This window comes from Maniola jurtina, chromosome 4, assembly GCF_905333055.1.
Source record: "Maniola jurtina chromosome 4, ilManJurt1.1, whole genome shotgun sequence".
NCBI lineage: Eukaryota > Metazoa > Arthropoda > Insecta > Lepidoptera > Nymphalidae > Maniola > Maniola jurtina.
In genome coordinates, this window is record NC_060032.1 from 5,840,251 (window position 1) to 5,861,330 (window position 21,080).

The 21,080-nt window shown below is 40.0% G+C and overlaps 2 protein-coding genes across 4 annotated transcripts; one reads left to right on the forward strand and one right to left on the reverse strand.

Moving 5' to 3' along the window:
• Nucleotides 1-961: 961 nt before the first annotated feature.
• Nucleotides 962-19,233, forward strand: LOC123864212 (coiled-coil domain-containing protein 39). Of its 3 annotated transcripts, none has more exons than XM_045904488.1 (24): nt 962-1,238; nt 1,590-1,698; nt 2,257-2,404; nt 3,124-3,281; nt 3,631-3,750; nt 4,433-4,534; nt 4,900-5,091; nt 5,522-5,647; nt 5,820-5,909; nt 6,560-6,686; nt 6,978-7,066; nt 7,908-8,005; nt 8,798-8,927; nt 9,464-9,658; nt 10,091-10,230; nt 10,705-10,780; nt 11,119-11,278; nt 11,630-11,795; nt 12,949-13,096; nt 13,918-14,093; nt 14,802-14,855; nt 15,498-15,621; nt 16,733-16,757; nt 17,246-19,233. In XM_045904488.1, exons 1-24 carry the CDS (start codon nt 1,108-1,110, stop codon nt 17,344-17,346), a joined length of 2,985 nt encoding a protein of 994 aa, XP_045760444.1. In that variant the 5' UTR covers nt 962-1,107; the 3' UTR covers nt 17,347-19,233. The 3 variants fall into 3 exon arrangements, with proteins under 3 accessions (XP_045760444.1, XP_045760445.1, XP_045760446.1); XM_045904489.1 differs by having other exon boundaries at nt 14,802-14,854; nt 15,503-15,621; XM_045904490.1 differs by having other exon boundaries at nt 962-1,177.
• LOC123864214 (ankyrin repeat domain-containing protein 13C) lies at nt 17,985-20,824 on the reverse strand. Its single transcript, XM_045904491.1, has one exon. The coding sequence runs from the start codon at nt 20,493-20,495 to the stop codon at nt 19,164-19,166; it is 1,332 nt and encodes a 443-aa protein (XP_045760447.1). The 5' UTR covers nt 20,496-20,824; the 3' UTR covers nt 17,985-19,163.
• Nucleotides 20,825-21,080: the final 256 nt, after the last annotated feature.

The window sequence follows — 21,080 nt, forward strand, 5'->3', positions numbered from 1 at the left end:
GCGCTTGGACCGGTGTACCATGGTAACATGGTTAAAAATTTCTCCTCATGGCATATTGTTAGCCATGGCTAACTGACCTGGCAGGGAAGGGGTGTTGACCTGGCAGGCGGGAGGGCGTCCCTCTGAGTGTCTCGAGCAGAGGGCGCAGTAGATGCACCTAAGGGCATAACTCCAGGAGCGCAGAGTATGGCTGTGTGGGTGGTTGGTGATGACATGAGTGTTCCATCACCCATCCTATCACTGGCTGCTCCGCCGGTTTCTCGCCTGTCCAGTTTGGTGACGGACGAGGAGGATGTTGAGGATGGGGAAAGTGGAAAGGGAATTGCCCTCGCCGTGTACCCTAGCCCTCGGGAGGCCCTGTGAATGATGGACACAGAGTGGTCCGTCTTTCACAGAGTGGTCTTCGGGTTGGTTGGCGTATTTTGGGACACGTAGTGTCCCAGTAGTGGGTCTGCCGCGGCGGACATCCACTGGCGGAGTAAGTAATGAGGCGTTGTCAGTCCCTTGTTATCCGTCGTCAGCGGTGGAATAGAACTTCGTGAAGTGTTCAGTCGGTAGGAGTCCGACATAGCCACTGTGCTCCCCCTCGGCCGGTGGTATCTATGACGGATTTTCCTCACGAAAAAAGGCCTAACGCTTAATGTATAATGGTAGTAGGCCGACGCCTTTGATTTCGTAGTAAATGTCCCGGCATTACTACGAAAATCCCGGGATACGCGTTACCAGTTACCACACGATTGCTCTGTCTTTATAAATGAGTAGCACAAAATTTGAGTAATTTTTAGAGAGTTTAAACTTTTATGTATTTAATAAAATTTTCGATTCATTACGGTTTTTTAAATATACAAAGTTTTTACCGATACATATACAACCTTAGGGCGAGCCTATGAAAAATATTTATATCTGTGGACTTGCCAAAAAAATTGACATGTTTTTGTTTTTGTTTTCATTCCAATTTGTTTTGAAATTGTTGATTTATGGCGGATTGTGTTATAATTTAAATTTCGATCTAATATTATCTTAGAAACCATAATGATTGCTCATTAAGGTTTAGTTTTATTATTTTCCTCGCGTTTTATTGCTGGATATATAAATATTAGTTTTAAAATGAGTGGACAAAGTGCTATGGTGCCAAGATATATGGCACAACTTTTACAAGAACTAGGATGGAATCTGGGTACTAGAATTCCCTTGGCTAATCCTCATAATCAGACCTTGGAAAATCTTTTGATTGACAGGTAGGCTATATAAAATTTTAAATATCTATCATCCTAATTTTAATTTATCTGCTACAAGGTTACCTCTTTTATTCTAACTGCACCCCTGGTAAAATCTAGGACTATATTTCCTCTAAATCACTAGATCCACACACTTCATTTACACATTGCGGAAGGTCCCCCAGCTTAGGCTGTGCGTTGTCTGACAGTCATTCACTGCTATTAAGTATTAAATGAGAAGTATCTGTAACATTCAATTTCTTACAGAATTTAGTTACCTATTAATTGTCTAACACTTTGCTTCTACTTCTTCTGTCTTGCAACTTTCTATATTATTCTATATCTAAGATTAGTGTATTGTGATATTTGTAGGCAGAATGAGGTACAGCGCCTAAAGGAAGCATTGATTTTGCAAAATCAAAAACGAGATGATCTCAACAAGTACAAAAACCATGTCCAAACTGAATATCAAGAAAATACTGTAAGTACAACTATGTGGAATTATTGATAAAGTATAAGTTATAAAGTCTTGTAATTTTTTTGTGATGCATCCAAAATTAGTGATGCAACAGAAGTGTCGTAGTGGAAGCAAAAACGGAAACAGATGAACAGATACAAAAAAAAAATGCTTTTGCAATTAAAAAAAGGATGTAACGCGTTGCGACAAGTGGATCACTGGCTGGAGCATCCCTCCCGTGTGCGCTCTACCACCAAGCGTATCGCATGCGCCTATGACTCAACCGTCAACTTCCAATCATATTTCCGTTTCAAAAGTTGTGGAAACAGAAGCATAAATGGATCTGAAAAAGTGTACCGAAGTTGCGGAAGCAAAAGAAGAGGTCTCTTGCATCACTGATCCAGATGCAAATGAATGTGAAAGGTTTCTGTACAAAACTAGTGTAACACTTGCATAGATTTTCTGAAAATAGTTTCTGAGTCTACTTATGAAGTAGTTCTTGTGAAGATCTGGTTTTGGTTATTATAATAATTTTGAGCATGTCAGGCTTATCTATTTAACAAACTTTTTTCCTTGTTCCAGCGTTTACTCTTTGCTCATAAGCAGCAAATGGAGCAAGAGGTGAAGCTTCGACAGTTGTCTCTCAATGAAGCTAATAGACTAGACCGAGACGTGGTGGACTGTTGCAAACAAAACAATGTAACTGTCTCACGGATTGATAATCTTCAAAGTATGACAATGATTTTATTAGAAATGATGAAATTATTTTTATTAGAAAGTAGCTAATATTGGTTACTATGTTTGTGGTGAATTCAGGTTTATCTAATTTAAGCCGGTAAGAGTCCAGCAATACCCAGTAGGTGTCCATGAGGATTTCCCCTGCTGTTTAAGAAAAAAAAAAAAAGGTTTATGGCTATTTTGCCATGGGGCTGAGCTAGCCAGTGACTCCATGGACCGCCTTGTCACGCAGGACAAAGGCGAGAGCATCAGAGAATGATGGTCGCCAATGCGATCGACTGGTAAAATTAGTTTGCTGACAAAGCACTAGGCTGTCGGCCATCAGGGAGAAGTGGCGATTGTTTGTTAGGGGCATACCATTTGTCCTTAAATGCGTCACTTAGTGATTACCAGGACTCCTTTGCCAAAAGTACTACAACAAAGACAAAGTTGGGGTTGAGCTATCTGAGGTGCAAGTTGTACCTTGTTGAGGTGCCGCCAAGATCAGTTCAAGGAATAATAAATTAATCGCATTTATAAATTTCTTAACGCACTTTTGGGATGGATATGTTAAACAAGCTAAAACTAAAGCAGCGAAAACTTACCTCATTGGCTGGGTTATGCCCTGCCAATTCATGTGAGGACCAAAAGAAATGAGCGGGAGACAGTAGCAGTAACTTTCGCTTCTATCGGTGCCGCACGACATCTCACTATTTTTATATTTTATTTCAGATAACATTGCTCGTCTATTAAAAAAGGCTGACACGTTGAAGAGTGAGGTGTGTGGGGAGCGTGGAGCCCTGCAAGAATGGAGAGCGGCCCTTGAAAGGAGTGCAGGGGACATCATAGCGATCGAGCAATTCACTAAGCAGGACCTCTCTAGAGCTAAGGTATCTCTCACCGGACAAAGCCTTAAGCTTGCTTGCCTTTAGGGGATATAAGTCCATCATTTGAGGCTTTATGAGATGAAGGATCATAAGAATTGTGAGATTACAACTTAACAAACTTAATCTTAAAGGTAAGGTAAATAAGGTTTTTTTAAATTCTAAAATCATTTGGGGTCTCTTGTTTACAAAACATAGAGGGCCAGCTCCATTCTTCCTTGAGCAAACGATCATGATACAAGTCCAGGGTCTTTAGGATCTTAAAAGTGTAGACTCAGACTTTTGTACCAAAGGAATCATAATTGTATTCCCTTCCCTTGTCTAGAAAATTATTTAACCATCTATTTTTACTCAGGCTCTCGAAACGCAAAGGCAGAAATTGAAACTGGAGCATGACCAATTGCAAGAACGTCTTAACCAACTGGTATCCAACCTCAGTGCTGAAGAAAGGGCGTGCGAAAGAATTTCCTTTCAGGTAAAACTTCCTTATTTAGTAAGTATGTGACTAATTTTCCTTGTATATACTTGTGCTAATTCTGTTGTACGTCATGTCCTAACTACCTAAACTAAATTGACAGGTCTAAATCTGATGCTATCATTTTCTGCAAAGAGTATATAAAAGGGATAACAATACATTTAGACCTGTTGTTTTAGTTTAGTTTAGAGACTGTGGGCACCAATATATGGTCACCAATATGTGGGGTACCGTATGGGGTATATATGGACTCCGCTAGATGGTAAATGATACACCCAAGTTATGTACACTGGTTTTTATTTACCCACATTATATACAACCTAACTAATTTACACTAAGAGTTGTATTTACAAATGATATTAATTATTTATTTACACGGAACAGAAGCGTTCTATTACTATCGTGAGTCGTCCCAAAAAAAGGTGGACGCATCACCGTCAAAGGTAGGCGGATACAGTAGTCGGTCGGCACAAGACAACCACACTGTCAGTTATCAGTTTTGAATTTTTGAACATTAGAAAATATTACCTTATAATAATAATACCTTATAATAATAATAATACCTCACCTAGTTTATAATTTCGCTATAGGAAAATATTCCAACTCTGATAGTGCACCGGCTTTAGGTTATAATCTTCTTAATTAAGGTGCTTCTTCTTTCCAACCGTTTGTACTTGTTTAGGTTATGGAGGGAATGGAACAACGGAAGCAAATGATGGCAATGTGGGCTAACGCTGTAGAGAACTTGCGACAGAGGGATACTGACATTCGGCACATTCGAGAGGTATGCTTTCATACTTTTCTTCATTTCAGCATGTATAAATATTATTTATTTTCGGCATCTACATAATCTTCTTAAATCATAATACTTTCATTAAATCCCATACTCATAATGAGGTGGGCATATTCGAATATATCCTCATCTGTCAATATCCTATAAGAAGTTCAGATCCTGTTAAAGAAGTGATGAACCTACCTACAAATATAGAAATAGAAATATATTTTATTCAAAAAACTTTTACAAGTACTCCCGCATCATCAAATTCATTTACCACTCTGGTTCCAAATGCCTACCCTACCGATAGAGCCCCTTCCCATGCTAACCTTAGTACCTTACTCGGGAAAAAAATGTGTTGTAATATTTTTCAGGACTACGCAGTATTGGACGCGGAGGCCAATAATCTCGCGGAGAAATGTCGCGAGCAGCAGAGCTTCTGCGATCAACAGCGCGGCAATAACCTCGACGCGGAACGAGAGAACATGGCGCTCGCCAACCAGCTGAGCCAGACCCGGATGGCGTTCGACAAAACTGCCGAGCATAATGTTACTTTGGATAGCGAGGTAAACCAATCATAATCATAATAATAATCATTTATTTGCTCATTATAATATGAATCTTATAAACTTTATATTCTATTATTTTATGTAACTTTATAGACATTAACGATTCAACATTAAAATAATACTATGGCTATTTATTAGTAGGAGTATTGTCGACAATAATATAATTAAGTTTGTATTTATCATTTAGGTAAAATATATTTGCAACGCCATTGCATGGCAAATGTGGAGACACTCTGTAATTAATTTTAAGACCTTTGTAAACCTACATTTATTTACTGCAAATAATTGATTGATATTGATAATGATATTCTAGGCAAGTGCGCTCCATTAATCTGCATTATCACTTGCCAGCAGGTCGGATTGCAGCCAAGTGCTACTTTATAAATTAAGAAAAAATTAGGTTAACTAGTGTGAACTTTGCCCGTAGGCTCGAAGTCTTCAGCGTGAAGTTAGCAACATCCGTATCGCTCTGGAGAAGCTTCACATGGAGAACCGACAGCTCATGGACAATCAGCATCGCAAGGATGTGCTACTGCAAGCTGTTGTTGCTAAGGTGAGAAATACGCATGGTCAGTATTGAATACGTATACAAGTTTGCAATCGATTTTAAACTAACTTTTCGATGAGCTAGCTGCTAGAGTCTAAACTTTACTGCAACTAATGGGTTCACGATGATTTGTTTTAGATGCCATTTCGAGCCAAATAATAAGCGGTTTTTGTTTCAGATTAAAGAATTGAAGGAAAAACTAAAAGATTCGACAGACAAATCGAAAAGTTCCGAGAGACGGGCCAGGGAGTTAGAGGATATGTTGAATGTAAGTATTTTAGGGTACCTCAAAAGGAAAAACGGAACCCTTATAGGATCACTTTGTTGTCTGTTTGTCTGTCTGTCCGTCGCAAAATTGTTTATTTAGGGTGAACACAAAAAGAAAAACACGTCACGTGCTTATAATGTGCGGGTTCGAATGTTAAAACGCAGCTTCTGAAAAACGATCAAATTTCGGAACTTTGTGCCCTAAAGCCTATACACGCGCATACGATTAACTGAATTTGTAGTGGCCTTCTCAGACCAGGCCGCGTTTAGCTTAAAATAATCTTATATTATAAATGTGAAAGTGTGGATGTTTGGATGTTTGTTACTCAATCACGCAAAAACTGCTGAACGAATTTGACTGAAATTTGAAATGGAGATAGACAATATCCTGGATTAGCACATAGGCTTCCTTTTATCCCGGGAAATCAAATAGTTTCCACAGGATTTTGAAGAACCTAAATACACGCGGACGAAGTCGCAGGCATCAGCTAGTTTGAAATACATATTAAAAACTTTCACATTGGCAAGGCGATAGTTGAATAATGCGAATATGGTTTTTTTTAATGGTTAGCGTAATATCACGCCGGGTATCCGTTAGTAGTAAATGATAGTATTCTGTGGTAATAATATTAGTATATTTTTATCACTTAGGAAGAGGAGCGCTATGCAAGCCAGGTAACGACAAATCAGCAGCGGGCGATGCATTGCTCTTTCGTTGAACAACAAAAGCTTCTGGCTCTCAAAAATGAAGAGAAACTATTCCATATGCAATTTAAGGGTATGTTTGTAACTAATCTATATGTATATTTATTGTCGTCAAACGCAAACCTATTTTTTTATCACTACCCATATTATAAACATGCGTGTTTATTAGTTGGTTTGTCCTTCAATCACGACGCAATGGAGCAACGGATCAACGTGATTTTTTGCACGGGTATAGTTAAAGACTTGGAGTTGGTATAGATTACAAAGAGCTCCCACGAGATTTTTAAAAACCTAAATCCACGCCGACGAAGTCGCGGGCATCAGCTAGTAAAAAATAAACGAGTAAATGTGTGTACTTGTGCAGCATCGAAGGCCATCATGAGCAAACTCGACACCAAACAAGCCGCCATAGAGAGGAACCTGCAAACGCAGAAGGAATCACTGTATGCGATCGTAAGTCACTCATCCATATTACTAATCCTTACTAATTTTGTTAGTTTGTTGTGGCCTCTTCTCAGACCTGGGCGCGTTTGGAAGCCTCGTAGCTTTCGTTTTAAGTTACGTAATTACCTAATTATCACGATTATCATCTTACAAATCTAACAATTCTGGTTTTTAGATTCAATTCATTTTTTAGGTTTTGAGTTAGAGTTTTAATGTAATAAAGGTTCTAACGACTTCCCGACGACGCAGTGTTAAGTGCTGTGGTCTTTTAGTGAGAGGTCCCGGGTTCGATTCTCGGCAGGGGTTTGGAATTTTATAATTTCTTAATTTCTAGTCTAGCCTGGTGGCTAGTCACCACCCTACCGGCAAAGCCGTGCCGCCAAATTATTTAACGTTCCTGTACCGCGCCGTGTAGAAATCAAAGGGGGTATGGGTTTAATAAATACTGGCAATATCCCTTCCAGGTTAGCCCGCTTCCATCTTAGACTGCATCATTACTTACCAGCAGGTGAGATTGCAGTCAAGGGCTAATTTGTCTCTGAATTTAAAATAAATATGTCTGTCTATCTGTCGGTCTGTTACCTTTTCTGTATTATTCGCACAGCCGGGACGGGTCGCTAGTAGTAATGTATGTAAACTACGCGTATACCTGTGGGGTGAACTGTACGGAATTAAAATCAGTATGCATATGGAGCAGCACACAGGTTTTGTCACGCCAATGTACGAAAATGTATGTAAGTTACAAAACTTGTGTGCTGCTCCGTACGCATACTGATTTTAATTCTGTACAGTTCACCCCACAAGTATACGCGTAGTTTACATACATTATATTATTATATAAAAATTCCAGTGTTACCAAGTGGAGACGCTAGGTGCGCGCGTGTTGCACATGGAAGGTGAAAAGGCTGAACGTGAATGTTCCGCGGAACTAGCTGCCCGGGAGAATAGGTTTGTAGTACTTTGTACGAGTAGACAGTTTGAAAAAAATTATACCCAACTGCTGAAGAGTTACAATATAGTATACCTAGTTCAAAGGATTAGCTAGCTGGAGTGGCAGTGGACCGGTCATGTCGATTGCAGAACCACAGGGTAAGGATGTGCTATGGCATACAGACGTTCGATGAAGCCATCTAAACAGGCAATCGTACGGCAAACATCTTGAGCATTGACGCGATTGGCTGGCGAATGGTGGGTGCACGCGATTGGTTGATCAGTCGGCGCGAGTGCACGCTATTAGTTGATATGTCGACTTTTGCTTCCTGGGTTCGCCAACTTTCTCCCACTACGCTTCTGCAGGTCCAAGCTGTTTGCCGGGCACTACAAGTGCGGGACAACGGATTGAGCCGAACTGGCCTACATAGTTAGGTACTTACCTATGTTCAAGAGTCGTTGTGGTTGTTATTTCCCACGAGATCAAAGGCGTCGGACTACTGTCCTTTTTATACTGTGACAAGAACCACCGGCAGATAAGCCAGATACCTATGTTGTATAAAGACCAGGACGACCTCTTGCCCGTTGGACCGATGACTTGAAGGAAGTGAAGACTTTTGAACCAAATCTATTTAGAAATATTAGATAATAATAACGATTCAACATTTTGAGTGCAATGAGAAAAAAAAAAACGCAATTTTGAAGTCTATTTTCTGACATTATAATGTTATTGATACTTTGTAGTATTAAAATCTTGTACAAGTGTAGTCATATTCGTAACTACATATCATGTACCATATCCTCGCCTAGGCTGAAGGATGTCCTGGCGCGTCACACGGCGCGAGTCGCTCTGTTGGAGCGGCACTCCGGCAAACTGTTCGACGACATGCGACGCCTCGCCCGCGAGCTCGAAGTCAAAGGTGTCCAGCACACTAACTTGGTATGTATTAAAACGTATTTTCCAGGATTCAATACAAATTCCAGTATTCTTGGCACGATTCTACACGGGCATGATTTGCAGTTGTTAGATAATTCTAAAGTTTTATTATAATATTTAAAAAAATACAAATTAATTATTATCAAAGTTCATTCGTCAATTTTATTGTGGTCAAGGCATTCCCTCGTAACATTTGCTTAGTGTTCGATAAGAAATACATATTGCGTAATTGTGCCTAAATATTAGGTACAATAGGAAAGCAGCAATATGTTAGAGCTTGAGTTACTTTTATCCATCCTATTTTAGTCTTGATTGTGTATTAGTTTTATATTGTAGATAACGGATACACACCACGATTAATTTGTCTATACCTAAGTTGTGTAAAAAGGGTAGCGAAACCCCATCTTTTTATATAATAAATAATATACAAATCAATTGTAATTAATTTTCAAAATTTTATAGCAATGTTATGGGGTTATATAGTGTACTGGATTTGAGCTTCCCTAGTAAAGATAAATTCAGCAGCTTCAACTCTACAGCAAAGTCGTCTAAAGACGTCAATGCTGAACGTGGAGGGGGGTGAGAAGGACGTGCGCTCGTTGCGCGACGTGTGGCGCCGCGCGCGCGTCGACGAGGCGCTGATGCGGCTGCGCGTGGCGCACGGCGAGCGCGCGCTCGCGGGGCTGGGCGACGCCGCCTTCACGCTCGACAAGCAACGCCTACAACTCGACGCGGTAAGTAACTTGCACTCTGTTCCACTCTTTGTACTGAACTGTGTGCACAACACATACTCTCAGATTGAAATCTATAGAGCGCACTTTGACTTTGCTTAGACTTAACTTTCAGTCAAAACGAGACAGACTTATGCCAGCGGTATAACGCTGTCTCGTTTTAACAGTGTCTTAAGTCTGAGCGAAGTCATAGTGCGCTGTATAGATCTCAGCCTAACTCTCATAGTCCGATTTGATTGCAATCCTACTAGAAAAAGGGCAGGCTCAGGACCAATGGGCTTTCGTAATATAGGTACGTGGCACGTGTTATATTGCATTTCGTACTCTGCGTGGCTCAAACTCTGGGTGCACCAACAGATTTCTTAACAGAAAAAGCCCGTAACTTTTTGACCCAAAATATATAATCTTGCTTTTTGTAAAATAATATAATTGTAGGCTATGAACGAGCGACTGGTAGAGATCGCGGCGAGACGTGAGATGTTTGCGGTGCAAAGGAGAGCTTTGGTTGAGGAGTGCGGCAAACTCCGCGGTGACATACGCGAGCGAGAGCAGCGGATCCAGCAGCTGATCAAAAGGTATCAAGGCGATGAAGTTGTTCGGGAGACGTGTGTGTCATGCCCTCGACCGTAAGTATAGGAAGATCTTCCTCCGAGCGGGTATCCTTCTCGGAGCCCAACTGACCCCGAGTATGACGCCCGCTCGAAGGAAGATCTTCCTATTGTTACGGTCGAGCTTATAGCACATAGCTTCTATACATTGGTGACCCCGACGTGATTGTTGTATGATTCTTTGAGTATGAGTGTGAGAAGTGCCATCTAATGCCAATTGTGGTGACCGCCATAAAGTAAGCCTCCTTATTCACGGCGACATAAGCGAGCGAGAGCAGCGGATCCAAAGGTTTCAATCGATGAAGTAAACTTCTCCTTTTAAATGATCCGTACCCGAAGGGGCCAACTGGACCCTATTACGCAGCCTCCGCTGTCCGTCTGTCTGTCTGCACTCTTAGGTTTATCATAATATGCTCACTAGGTCTTTGTGTATTTTTACAGATACGAAATTTTCATCGGTTCCCTGGGCAAGGATGAGTCTGGTCAACAAATGTCGGTGACATATTTTAAAATAAAAGTAAGTATCTTATTTTGACTTGAATGAGTTGAATAAGTTTGTGTAGCGTTGTAAAAAGAGTCTTTGTTTTATTAAATTTATTTAAATTAATTTTTATATAAAAGGTCTTTATTTTAATGCTTATTAAATTAAGTAGCGGGTGCTGCTTCAGGTGCATACACTTAGGCCTGGTCTAAACATATAAATGGGCAAACCTGGAGTTAAATGATTTTGAGTAAATTGAGTTCAAAGTTTGAAGTCGTTGAAACATAATTATTAAAATTGTGCTGCATTGCTGGTTGGTTACAAATCAGCTTATTAGATTTGTTAGAGACAAATAAGCACCGTTGGTGTAAAAGTTCGCAGCGGAAAGGGCGGAGTTGCGCGAGGCGGGCGCGGCTCTGGACGCGGATATCGGCAGACAAGAGAAAGACATATCGGCGCTGGAGGCCACGCTGCGGGTGGTGCACGCCGCGCACAAACACTTCCTCCACCACATCTCGCCGCTGACCAGCGATGGTGAGAGCACACACACACCCACCCCCCCCACACACACACACACACACACACCCACAAATACAACATGCTCCCCAAAAAGCCCTTAAATCGAAAAATTTGACTTGAAATCCATACTAAAATTTTAATAATTAATATTTCATTTTAAATTTTTAAAACACCTATATCCATGCGGACGAAATTGCTCGGAATTGTATTTACTAACGTGCGCCCAAAGTCGATGATGTCACGATGCGACCAAGCGATACGTTTGCTTACGAAAAGTGGCAGTCCCTACAAGAGACTTGTGTGCAGCTGTGGACGTCTATCGATTGATGATGATGATGGTAATTAATATTTTTCCCAAACGTCTAGCACCGGAGATGGAGGAAGTGTCAGAGCTGTTGCGGCAATACTACGAGAAGCGCGACGAGCTGAAGGCCCTGAATGCGGAGATCGAGCGCATCGAGCAGACCGTGAACGAGCGCAGTTCGCAGCTAACACTACTCGGGGACAAGTACAAGCAGCTTACGGCTAGAGAGTTAGTACTTTAAGAGCAATGGGGATGATTCCTACGTCAAAAATATTTCTTAGTAATCCATACTTCCATACTAATATTATAAATGCGAAAGTGTGTCTGTCTGTCTGTCTGTCTGTCTGTCTGTCTGCTACGTTTTCACGGCCCAACCGCTGAACCGATTTTAATGAAATTTGGTACAGACTTGGAATACATTCCGGGGAAGGACATAGGCTACTTTTTATCCCGGAAAATCAAAGAGTTCCCATGAGATCTAAAAAAATCGAAATCCACGCGGGCGAAGCCGCGGGTATCCCCTAGTTATTAAATAAAGGGTCTTCCAAAATTCGTAAATCCACATTTTTTAATGATAAAATAGCGAACAAACGAGTAGGCGGGTCACCTGATGTTAAGTGATTACTGCCGCCCATGAACATTTGTAGCACCAGAGGTACCGCCAATGCGTTGCCGGCCTTTCAGGAGTTTGTTGGCCCGCCCCTTGAATAACCCCATGTTGTAATCTAATGGGAACACTGCCGATGGGAGTTGATGCCACAGTTTGCATGTGCGTGGAAAAAAGGATCTGACACAACGGGCGGTCGATGTGCATCAGGCACCTATGAGGACGCAGATTTAAAATTTTGAGAGATCCTTGAAACTTAAGAAGTTTTAATGTTTAAGAACATGTTGCTTAAACTACGAAATTTTGTGTTTGCGTAAGAAGTCTTTCACTATCATAAAACACCAGAATTTTAGATGACCTCCCCGGGGCAGGGGTCTTAAGCGGGAGGTACCTGGTTGGATCCTTGGCGGAGCAATTTCGGTATTTATAATTTCTAAATTATCTCAGGTCTGGTCAGGCCAATGGGAGGCTTCGGCCGTGGCTAGTTACTGCCTACCCTACCAGCAAGGTCGCGCCATCGTACCATGATTTAGCATTATGGTACGATGGCGCGTAGAAACTGATCAGGGGTTTAATGAAACTGCCATACATAAGTTTGCCTGCTTTCATCTTAGATTGTACCAATACTTACCACCAGGTGAGATTGCATTCAAGAGTTATAAGCGTTTGTATCGGAATAAAAAAAAAGCTGGCATTTAGCTGTTTTAGCGTAATGCGTCTAAACGCATTGGTCCTGTTGGGTCTAGTTACTTATGTGTTGCTCTCGTAATGCAGAGTGGAATGCGAGAACGAGCTAGACACATTGAAAGAACGTGTGGACAAGCAGGACAGCAGGCTTCAGAAGGCGCACGAGCTTGCTCGCACCAACGCGCGGCGAGCCACTAAGTTGATTGAAGGAGTCGATGACTGGCGGATTTTTCAGGTAATTTTTTTTCGGCCAGAAAACGAGCAGGTCACCTATGTTAAGTGATACCCGCCGCCCAAGAACATTTACAGCACCAGAAGAATCGCCATATTTTGCCGGCAGTTTAGGAATTTGTTGATTGCCCCATGTTGAAATCTATATGTAATTAATGTAATTTATTTATAGAAGGAAAATTTTTGGAGTAACTGGATGATGTCCACAACTTCCGCGTGGATTCAGTTTTTTTTTTTAATTTTTCTGAGAACTTTTTCGGGATATAGGAATCAAACAGCATTCCGAACCAGTGGTAGATTATTTTGACGATTCAAAAGCACTTGTAAAAGTTTAATTGAATAAAAATAATTTGAATTTGAATTTGAAAGCCAAACCGACGCCGGATCGTAAGTTAGTGGAAATAAATGAAAATCGCATATGAGCCGTACCGGCGCCTCGTCACTGCCTCGGTCCTGCATGGTGCGCCGTCATTTTGTGTATACGGCCCTATCCGACAGTGCTATAACGTCATTGGTTCTTACTATTTGCGCGTAATAAAACTGCGGCACCCGCGCGGCATTTGCTGCGGCGCCGGTAAGGTTCATATTATTATTTGTTTATACTTAGGCGGAGATTTATAAAGCGCACTTTGACTTTGCTCAGATCTAAGACACTGTTAAAACGAGACAGCCTTATACCGCTGGCATAAATCTGTCTCATTTTATCTTAAATCTAAGCAAATTCAAAGTGCGCTCTATAGATTTCAACCTTGTACAGTCCGGCGCTGCGCTGGTACAGTTTCGGCTTCATGTACAGCCTTACGTAAGAGGTCTTTCCTGTCGTAGTTAGCGCTGTGGATACGCAACTACTCCGAGGCAGCGCACAACTGCCTACAGGCGCTGGGCGAGGTGGCGCAGCAAACGCCCAACGCCGCGCCGCGCGTCGCCGTGCTGCTATCCGCCTCGCAGGTCGCGCGCTTCGTTACTCCCACGCAGCGACGCCTGATGACGCTGCTACAACGGTAAGCTATTTTACACCTCAATATTATAGACTATTGAACCTAGTTAGTAGTTATAGAAAGAAGAAGCAAATGGCCGAAAAAGCTCAAAAGATTATTATTATCAACCTGAAGTGTTAAGCAAGCCATGGCTGTAAATAAATCGAGAGCCGCGAGGACAGACGTGTACAGGAGTGTAGACCGCTGGCAAACGCAGCTTAACACGATCTCCTACCGTCGTAGAAAGAAGGTGGCGGGATTAGATGGATAAGGAAGACGGGAATTGTGTGTTGGCTCGCCCTCGATGGGAGCTTTGTCCAGCAATATTCCGGAGCAGAGCACAACTGCCTGCAAGCGCTGGGCGAGGTGGCGCAACAAACACCCAGCGCCGCGCTGCAGTCCGCCTTACAGGTCGCGCGCTTCGTAACATCCACGCAGCGACGCCTGATGACGCTTCTATAGCGGTATGACGTTTTAGACATAATATTAAGAGTTATGGACTTTGAAAAGTCATGTCATGCCGTCGAAATTGGTAACTGGTTTTTCGACTACTTCCAATTATTGTTTGGATGTTATTGAGCCTTTTTATTTATTCCTTATCTTTACATCTACAACTATGTGTGCGAGGTTGTGTTAAGTACAGTGTGCGGTAATTAAATTGTTAGTTTACTAAATTAATGCTTAAAACTAGTATAAATACCTACATTTATATCTATTGTTTTATATTTGCAGACTAATAACGGGCGGATCGACGCTAAAGAAAGAATCGACCACTGCATTGGACGGTAAATACGATTTGAGTTCTATATAGTAGGTAATGTGCTTTTAGAGTAAAACCATACGAGCCGTTGCGGCGACAGTGCGTACCATACCATGCCACACCATGCGTTGTAACATTCGTATGGCACCGCACACACAACGGACTTGGGACCAGAGGGACGCTGATGCGGTGCTCGCTGCCGGAGCGGCAATGCAGTGTTCATCATCTTCTTTGGTTTGGCGGCTGTGCAGTGCACTTCAGACCCTGTATCACTTTGATCGTTGTGTGGCATCCAATAGTCGAATTCATTGTGGTGCGGCACCACAACACATCGTGTAGGCTCAATCTGTACCCTCAGTACAAGATTTTACTTCTCACCAACGTTATAGTTGAATATTAGTCGAAAACTTTAGCGTTAATGTAAAATTGCCCTTAACTGACTTGTTTTAATGCTCAAGTTTGTACAGCCAGCGTTCCAAGCGGAAACGTTGCGAAATTAAAATCAATGGTACTCTACTTTAAATCAAGAAGCTTTAGTTCCACTTTACTTTGACGTTATTTTGTTTTGACTCTCGAATACTATCAAAATTGGTGAGAAGTAAAACTTACACTGAGGTTACTGAATCTGGGTCTACAACTTGATTAGTAAAATCAGACATTGTTTCAAATACAGAAAGCGTGTTTTCGGAATCTGCGCAATCGAGTGGCACCGACGTGAGCCTCGCTTCCGGCTACACGCGACGCCTCGCCGCTTTCCGAAAAGAACTCGCGCCTAAAGTGCAAGAACACGCGGTAAGAGCAGTATAGCTATCTATTCTAAATTAGAAAGAGGTGTTTGTAAGTTTGTTTGTAGGGAATCTCTGGAACAAATGAATCGATTTTGAAAATTCTTTAACCAGTAGTGTAAGCCTATGTTACTCAGCAATAATGTAGCTTACATTATTCCTGAGTAACATAGGCTTTATTTTATTTTCAAAACAATTACAGATCCCTATGAAAATTATAATAAGCTACTCGTTCGAAGCCGGGGCGGGTCGCTAATATATACACAGGTGACCTGGAATTGATGAAAAAAATTGGCAGTCTGTAGGGACTGCCGACAGAAGTGAAAACTTAAACTTACTTGACACTTCCAGCGTTAAAACCCGCATTAAGATCCAAAAGTCATTTATGGGAATGGGTATAATCTTTTATAACAAAATTCCGCAATCAATTTTGGACTTGCATTTACACAAGTTTAAAAAATCTATTAAAAAAGCATACTTTAAAATCGAAGATTATGTAAATGATAAAAAAGCGTCGATTTGACCTGCAGCTTGACCCAGCAATGCGCGGGACTTCAATTGCTTTTATTCATGGCATTATTATTATATTATATCAAATCTTTGAAAAGAGCAACTGCCGAGTTTCTTGCTGCTTCTCGGTAGGAAAGGCATTCCGAAGCAGTGGTAGATGCTCTTGAGGATTCAAAAGTACTTGTAAAAGTTTAATTGAATAAAAATATTTTGATTATTAATTTTTTTGAATTAAGTACATTACAGGATACTGATGGCCCTCTTGACTCCTAGGTAGTGCGTTGCTTATTAGTTATTATGCTGCTCTACCAATCAGCCCCTTAGTCTGAACGCGAACCAATTATAGAGATCTCTTAGGTTTGCAGGATTCCTCACGATGTTTTCCTTATGCAAGTGATATTTAATTGCTTAAAACGCACGATAGTAAAATGCTGTTGCGTTTTGGCATAGCGATGAATAGACAGTAGGTATGATAGGCTACGAATAAATATAGTCAAGATTCAAAAGCCCATTGACATAGCTCTAGTCTGGTTATGTTAAACTTAAAATACTCTGTTGTAATATCCTACTAGATACATAATAATTAGCTATTAAATATTTTGTTTCAGTTGATCAACGACATCCGCGAACAAGGTATAATCCATACTTAATATTATGAATGCGAAAGTGTGTCTGTTTGTCTGCTACCTTTTCACGGCCTAACAGTTTAACCGATTCTGACGAAATTTGGTACAGGTTTAGCTTATATCCCGGGGACGGACATAGGCTACTTTTTATCCCAGAAAATCAAAGAGTTCCCCGGGATTTCTAAAAACCCATCCGATTTGTATGAAATTTTGTACCGAGGTAGCTTGCGTCCCTGTCAGTAATTGACATAGGCATTTTATTCCGGAAAATCAAACAGTTCCTACGGGATCTTTAAAAACCTATATCGTCGCGGGCATCCTCTAGTATAAATATAATTCCTCTAAATTGATGATGACGGTACAGTTTTGTATGTATCCGCATGCAGAGGCATTCCGAACCAGTGGTAGATGATCTTGACGATTCAAAAATACTTTTAAAACACTGATTGAATAAAAATATTTTGAATTTTGAAGTTTTATCGTCTAATGTTGCAGCCCGTCGCTCGAGTGTGTCCCTGCGCGTGGTGACGCTCGGCCTGGAAGAGTCGGTGCCCGCAACAGCGCCGGCCGCGATCCCGCGCAAGTCACTGAGATAAACCGAAAACGCCTGACCGCTCTAACAAGGCTAATCAAACGCCTCGCTTCTTTAAATTAGACTAATTTCAATGAACTGGAACAGCTTAGGCTTAACGCAGACGATCGATTTGTAACAGTCAAAAATAAAAACGAATAAAACTACCTTAAATCTTATGTTACCCACATTGACTGTAGTTTTGGTAGGTACATAATTAAAATAATTGTCTTATTTTTGATAAAACAATATGCTTATTGTACTTAGATATACATATACTGGTCTGTATTCTGTAAATTGTTGCTATTGTAAATTCTAGATCATCATAATTGTTTGACATGATTAGATAACTTATTTGCATATCATAACAAAAAGATTAGGTACCTATATGCATTGGTATTTTCTATGCTATGAATAATTTGCCAGGAATTATGTATTAAGGTGTGGAAGCATTTGTTTAAACGTCTTGAAAGACATTGTGAAGACTGAAGTATGTAAACTAAATGCACATGTGATGTAAAGTTTAAAGGTGTACTTAATAAATTTATGAAATATTTTAAAACTACGCTTTTTATTCCTACAACCTTATCTTATCTAACTCCTTACAATACAGAACTTCATCTATAGATCACTATAGTTAGTTCCACATAAAAACAACAAACAGCAAGTACAAATAGTTTTTAATTTAATGCAACATTTCAAAATTCTTAATACCATTGAATTTTATAGCTGATAGGTACCAGTCTTAAAAATAAGACAGTTGACATGAAATAAAATCTTTTGGTGGGATTAAAACATTATTGTCATATAGCTAAGATGCATTTTTTATACATTCATATATTTAAAATTGATATATAAGGTACACAGGTACATTTACTAGTATGTGATCCAAATTCTACGTCGCCATAATGTGCTGAATGGGATATGATGTTATAATAAACATTGGTAAATAATTTTCTAAAGATTTGCAAAATTGTTAACATTCCCCAAAACACCCCTCTACAAATAAGAAATTCTGAAGGCACAAGGACTTTGAAATGATTGGGCAGGCAACATCATAACCCAAGAGGCTCAGTGAAGTAAATCTAACACTGACAATATTCTTCCACTACTAATATTACATTTACCTATATAATATAAATTACACTGTATCTAATGATAACACATTGTCATGAATGAAAGGAAACAAGCAATGGAATTTGCAAAGAGGAACTTTGAATGTAACTGTTAATTGTAATGTTAATAAATCATACTACTTACATTAAGAAGTCATATGGGTAGGCCATAATCTATTCAAACCAAAATTCAGGCCATTTTAAAATATTGTAGTGCAACTTTTTAATATAAATTATTTCAATTACAAGGAATTCAATGCTTTAAATATCAATAGAAAAAGAAAATCATAGATCTTATAAGTATATAAATAGTAAACAACATATTAAGTAATATAAAATCAATCTAATCCACACAAAAAAAAAAAACAAAACATTCATTTCACAGTGATGTCAAGTTATAATAATGTATTTTACAATCTTTACTTGGCCTAATAAAAACAAAGGTATTTTTTCCTAAATTCTAACACTGTTCAACATAAACTTCAAAACATTCTACCACAAAATTTACAAACTTATAACTATTAAAATTTTCCTATTCAACAAGAAGGACATAATGGCTGGAATAAGAACTACCCAGGCCGAATAACATTGGAATCTCAATAGTGAGAAGGCCATGTGTAGACCTGTAGTGCTTATCACTAATGCTGCATAGTGCCCTACCACACTTAACTTCACGCTGCCAAATTGGTCTTTCACTAATTTCAAACAGTGTTAGAATATCAAAGCGTCATAAATCGGGGAAACGTAATGGGTCTTCCACATAATCTTCTGGTATAACAAAAAGCTCTCCAGGTATATCGTCACGAAAATCAAACTTTTGAAATGTTATTTTTGCAGTGACAGTTGGCAAAATTGGTATATCTATTTTGACGGGAAATCCTTTGGGCAATTTCATGGCAACAAATTGACGTAGTTTAGCAAAGTGTTTGAAGGGAGCGATCACCTCGAGCACATTCAAAAGCATATCCACACTTAGTGGAAAGTCATCACTCATAGCAATTGTCGCTCGAAAGTTTCTAGAAGACTCTTTGTATACAAGCTCTCTACCCAGACTAGGGTATTGTCCCAAAGGAGAAGATATGTAGGACACCCAATCAACACCGCAATCTGGTGGGGGGTTCAGGGAGGCTCGTCTCACCGGCTCTCCGTTGGTATCCAAGTTCTGTGTATTACCTTTAGTCAAGCTTTCTATTATAGCCTTATTTTTTTGCAAATCATCTGTAGACAAATGTTCTCTCCTCTTACGGGACTCTAAGACGAGTCCTGTGATTGTGTAAATGTCACTTTTATATAAGCCAGCCACTGTCTCTTTGCGATCCTCACGAAAGATCCACCCAGACTGAGCTCTTGAAAAGGAAATGCCTTTGGTGGACATCTGAGCGGCTAGAATATCACTCGACATGAGTATATCTACTTCATCTTCAATCTCATTCTCTGTCTCCTCATAGCGCACCCGCTGGTACACTTTGACTTTGTTATCTAATACTGTCAGAGACTCGCTGGGTGGTTTTTCTCCCTGAAAAATGAAAGATATGTCTCCCCGTTCCCATTTCATATCTGTGAAATCAACCAGAGTAGTATCAAGTCTGATTCCAGAGCCTGATTTATAAATCTTACAAACATCTGATGGCAATATTCTGGAAACTAAAGGAACCCACGAATGGAAGTCCCATTTTAATTCCATGTAGAAGTTTTGTATCTGGGACAGTGCTCTGATGAGGTCTGGTCGCCTGCATTCCATTTGCTCTCGTGCTTGCTGTTTAAGCTTACGTACCAGCGAAGAGATGGTCTGTCGATCGCCATAGCTGATAGCTTCGGCGAGAGGAGACCAACCAGCAAAGTTTTTCACCTTGACTGGCGCGCCATGGGCTAGCAATAACTGCACGCACTCCTTGCGACCCAGCATCACAGCTAGGTGCAGAGCTGTATTCCCATGTTTGTCTTTTCGCGTTACATCGTTGAATCTCAATAATGAAGATAGTTTTCGTACGTCGCCGCCGAAAACGCACTCGTGTAGCGGATATGTCTCATCGTCACCGTTACAAATCAAAGTACCCATTTCGCATGGACAGATTTTTTAACTCATTACTATTAATAGGATATTGGTCAAAAATTATAAGTTATACACAGATTGATCCTCTAATCAATGAGATAAGATTAGAATGGAGAAGCTATCACTTTTACATTTTTTCCTCTTTATCAAATACATAATTATGAATATAGATTTATAACAAAACGTCGATGTGAGTTGCTTTTGTATTTAAAACAATCAAAATGGATCAATCATTTTTTGTTTAGCAATGTTATATTTTGTATGTAATTTGGTGAATAAATTCATCAAACCAACACTGCAATTGACTTTGAGTTTGACTGAAAAACAGTGTGACCAGATTTAAATTCGGGATCCTGCTACCTACTCTTGATACAAAAAAAACTCAAGAAATTATTAGGTACTTCAATATTTATATTTATTTATTATTAAATTAGTGGCAAAAAATTAATTATTCCGTGGCAGGAAAATTTTGACTAGCATGAAGTATAGTTATATAAAATTATAATTTCTTCACTTAGTCATGATCACAGTTCGATATCATGCCCAGGATATCGAACTGTTTGTTTGTCACCATACTAGACAATATGATCC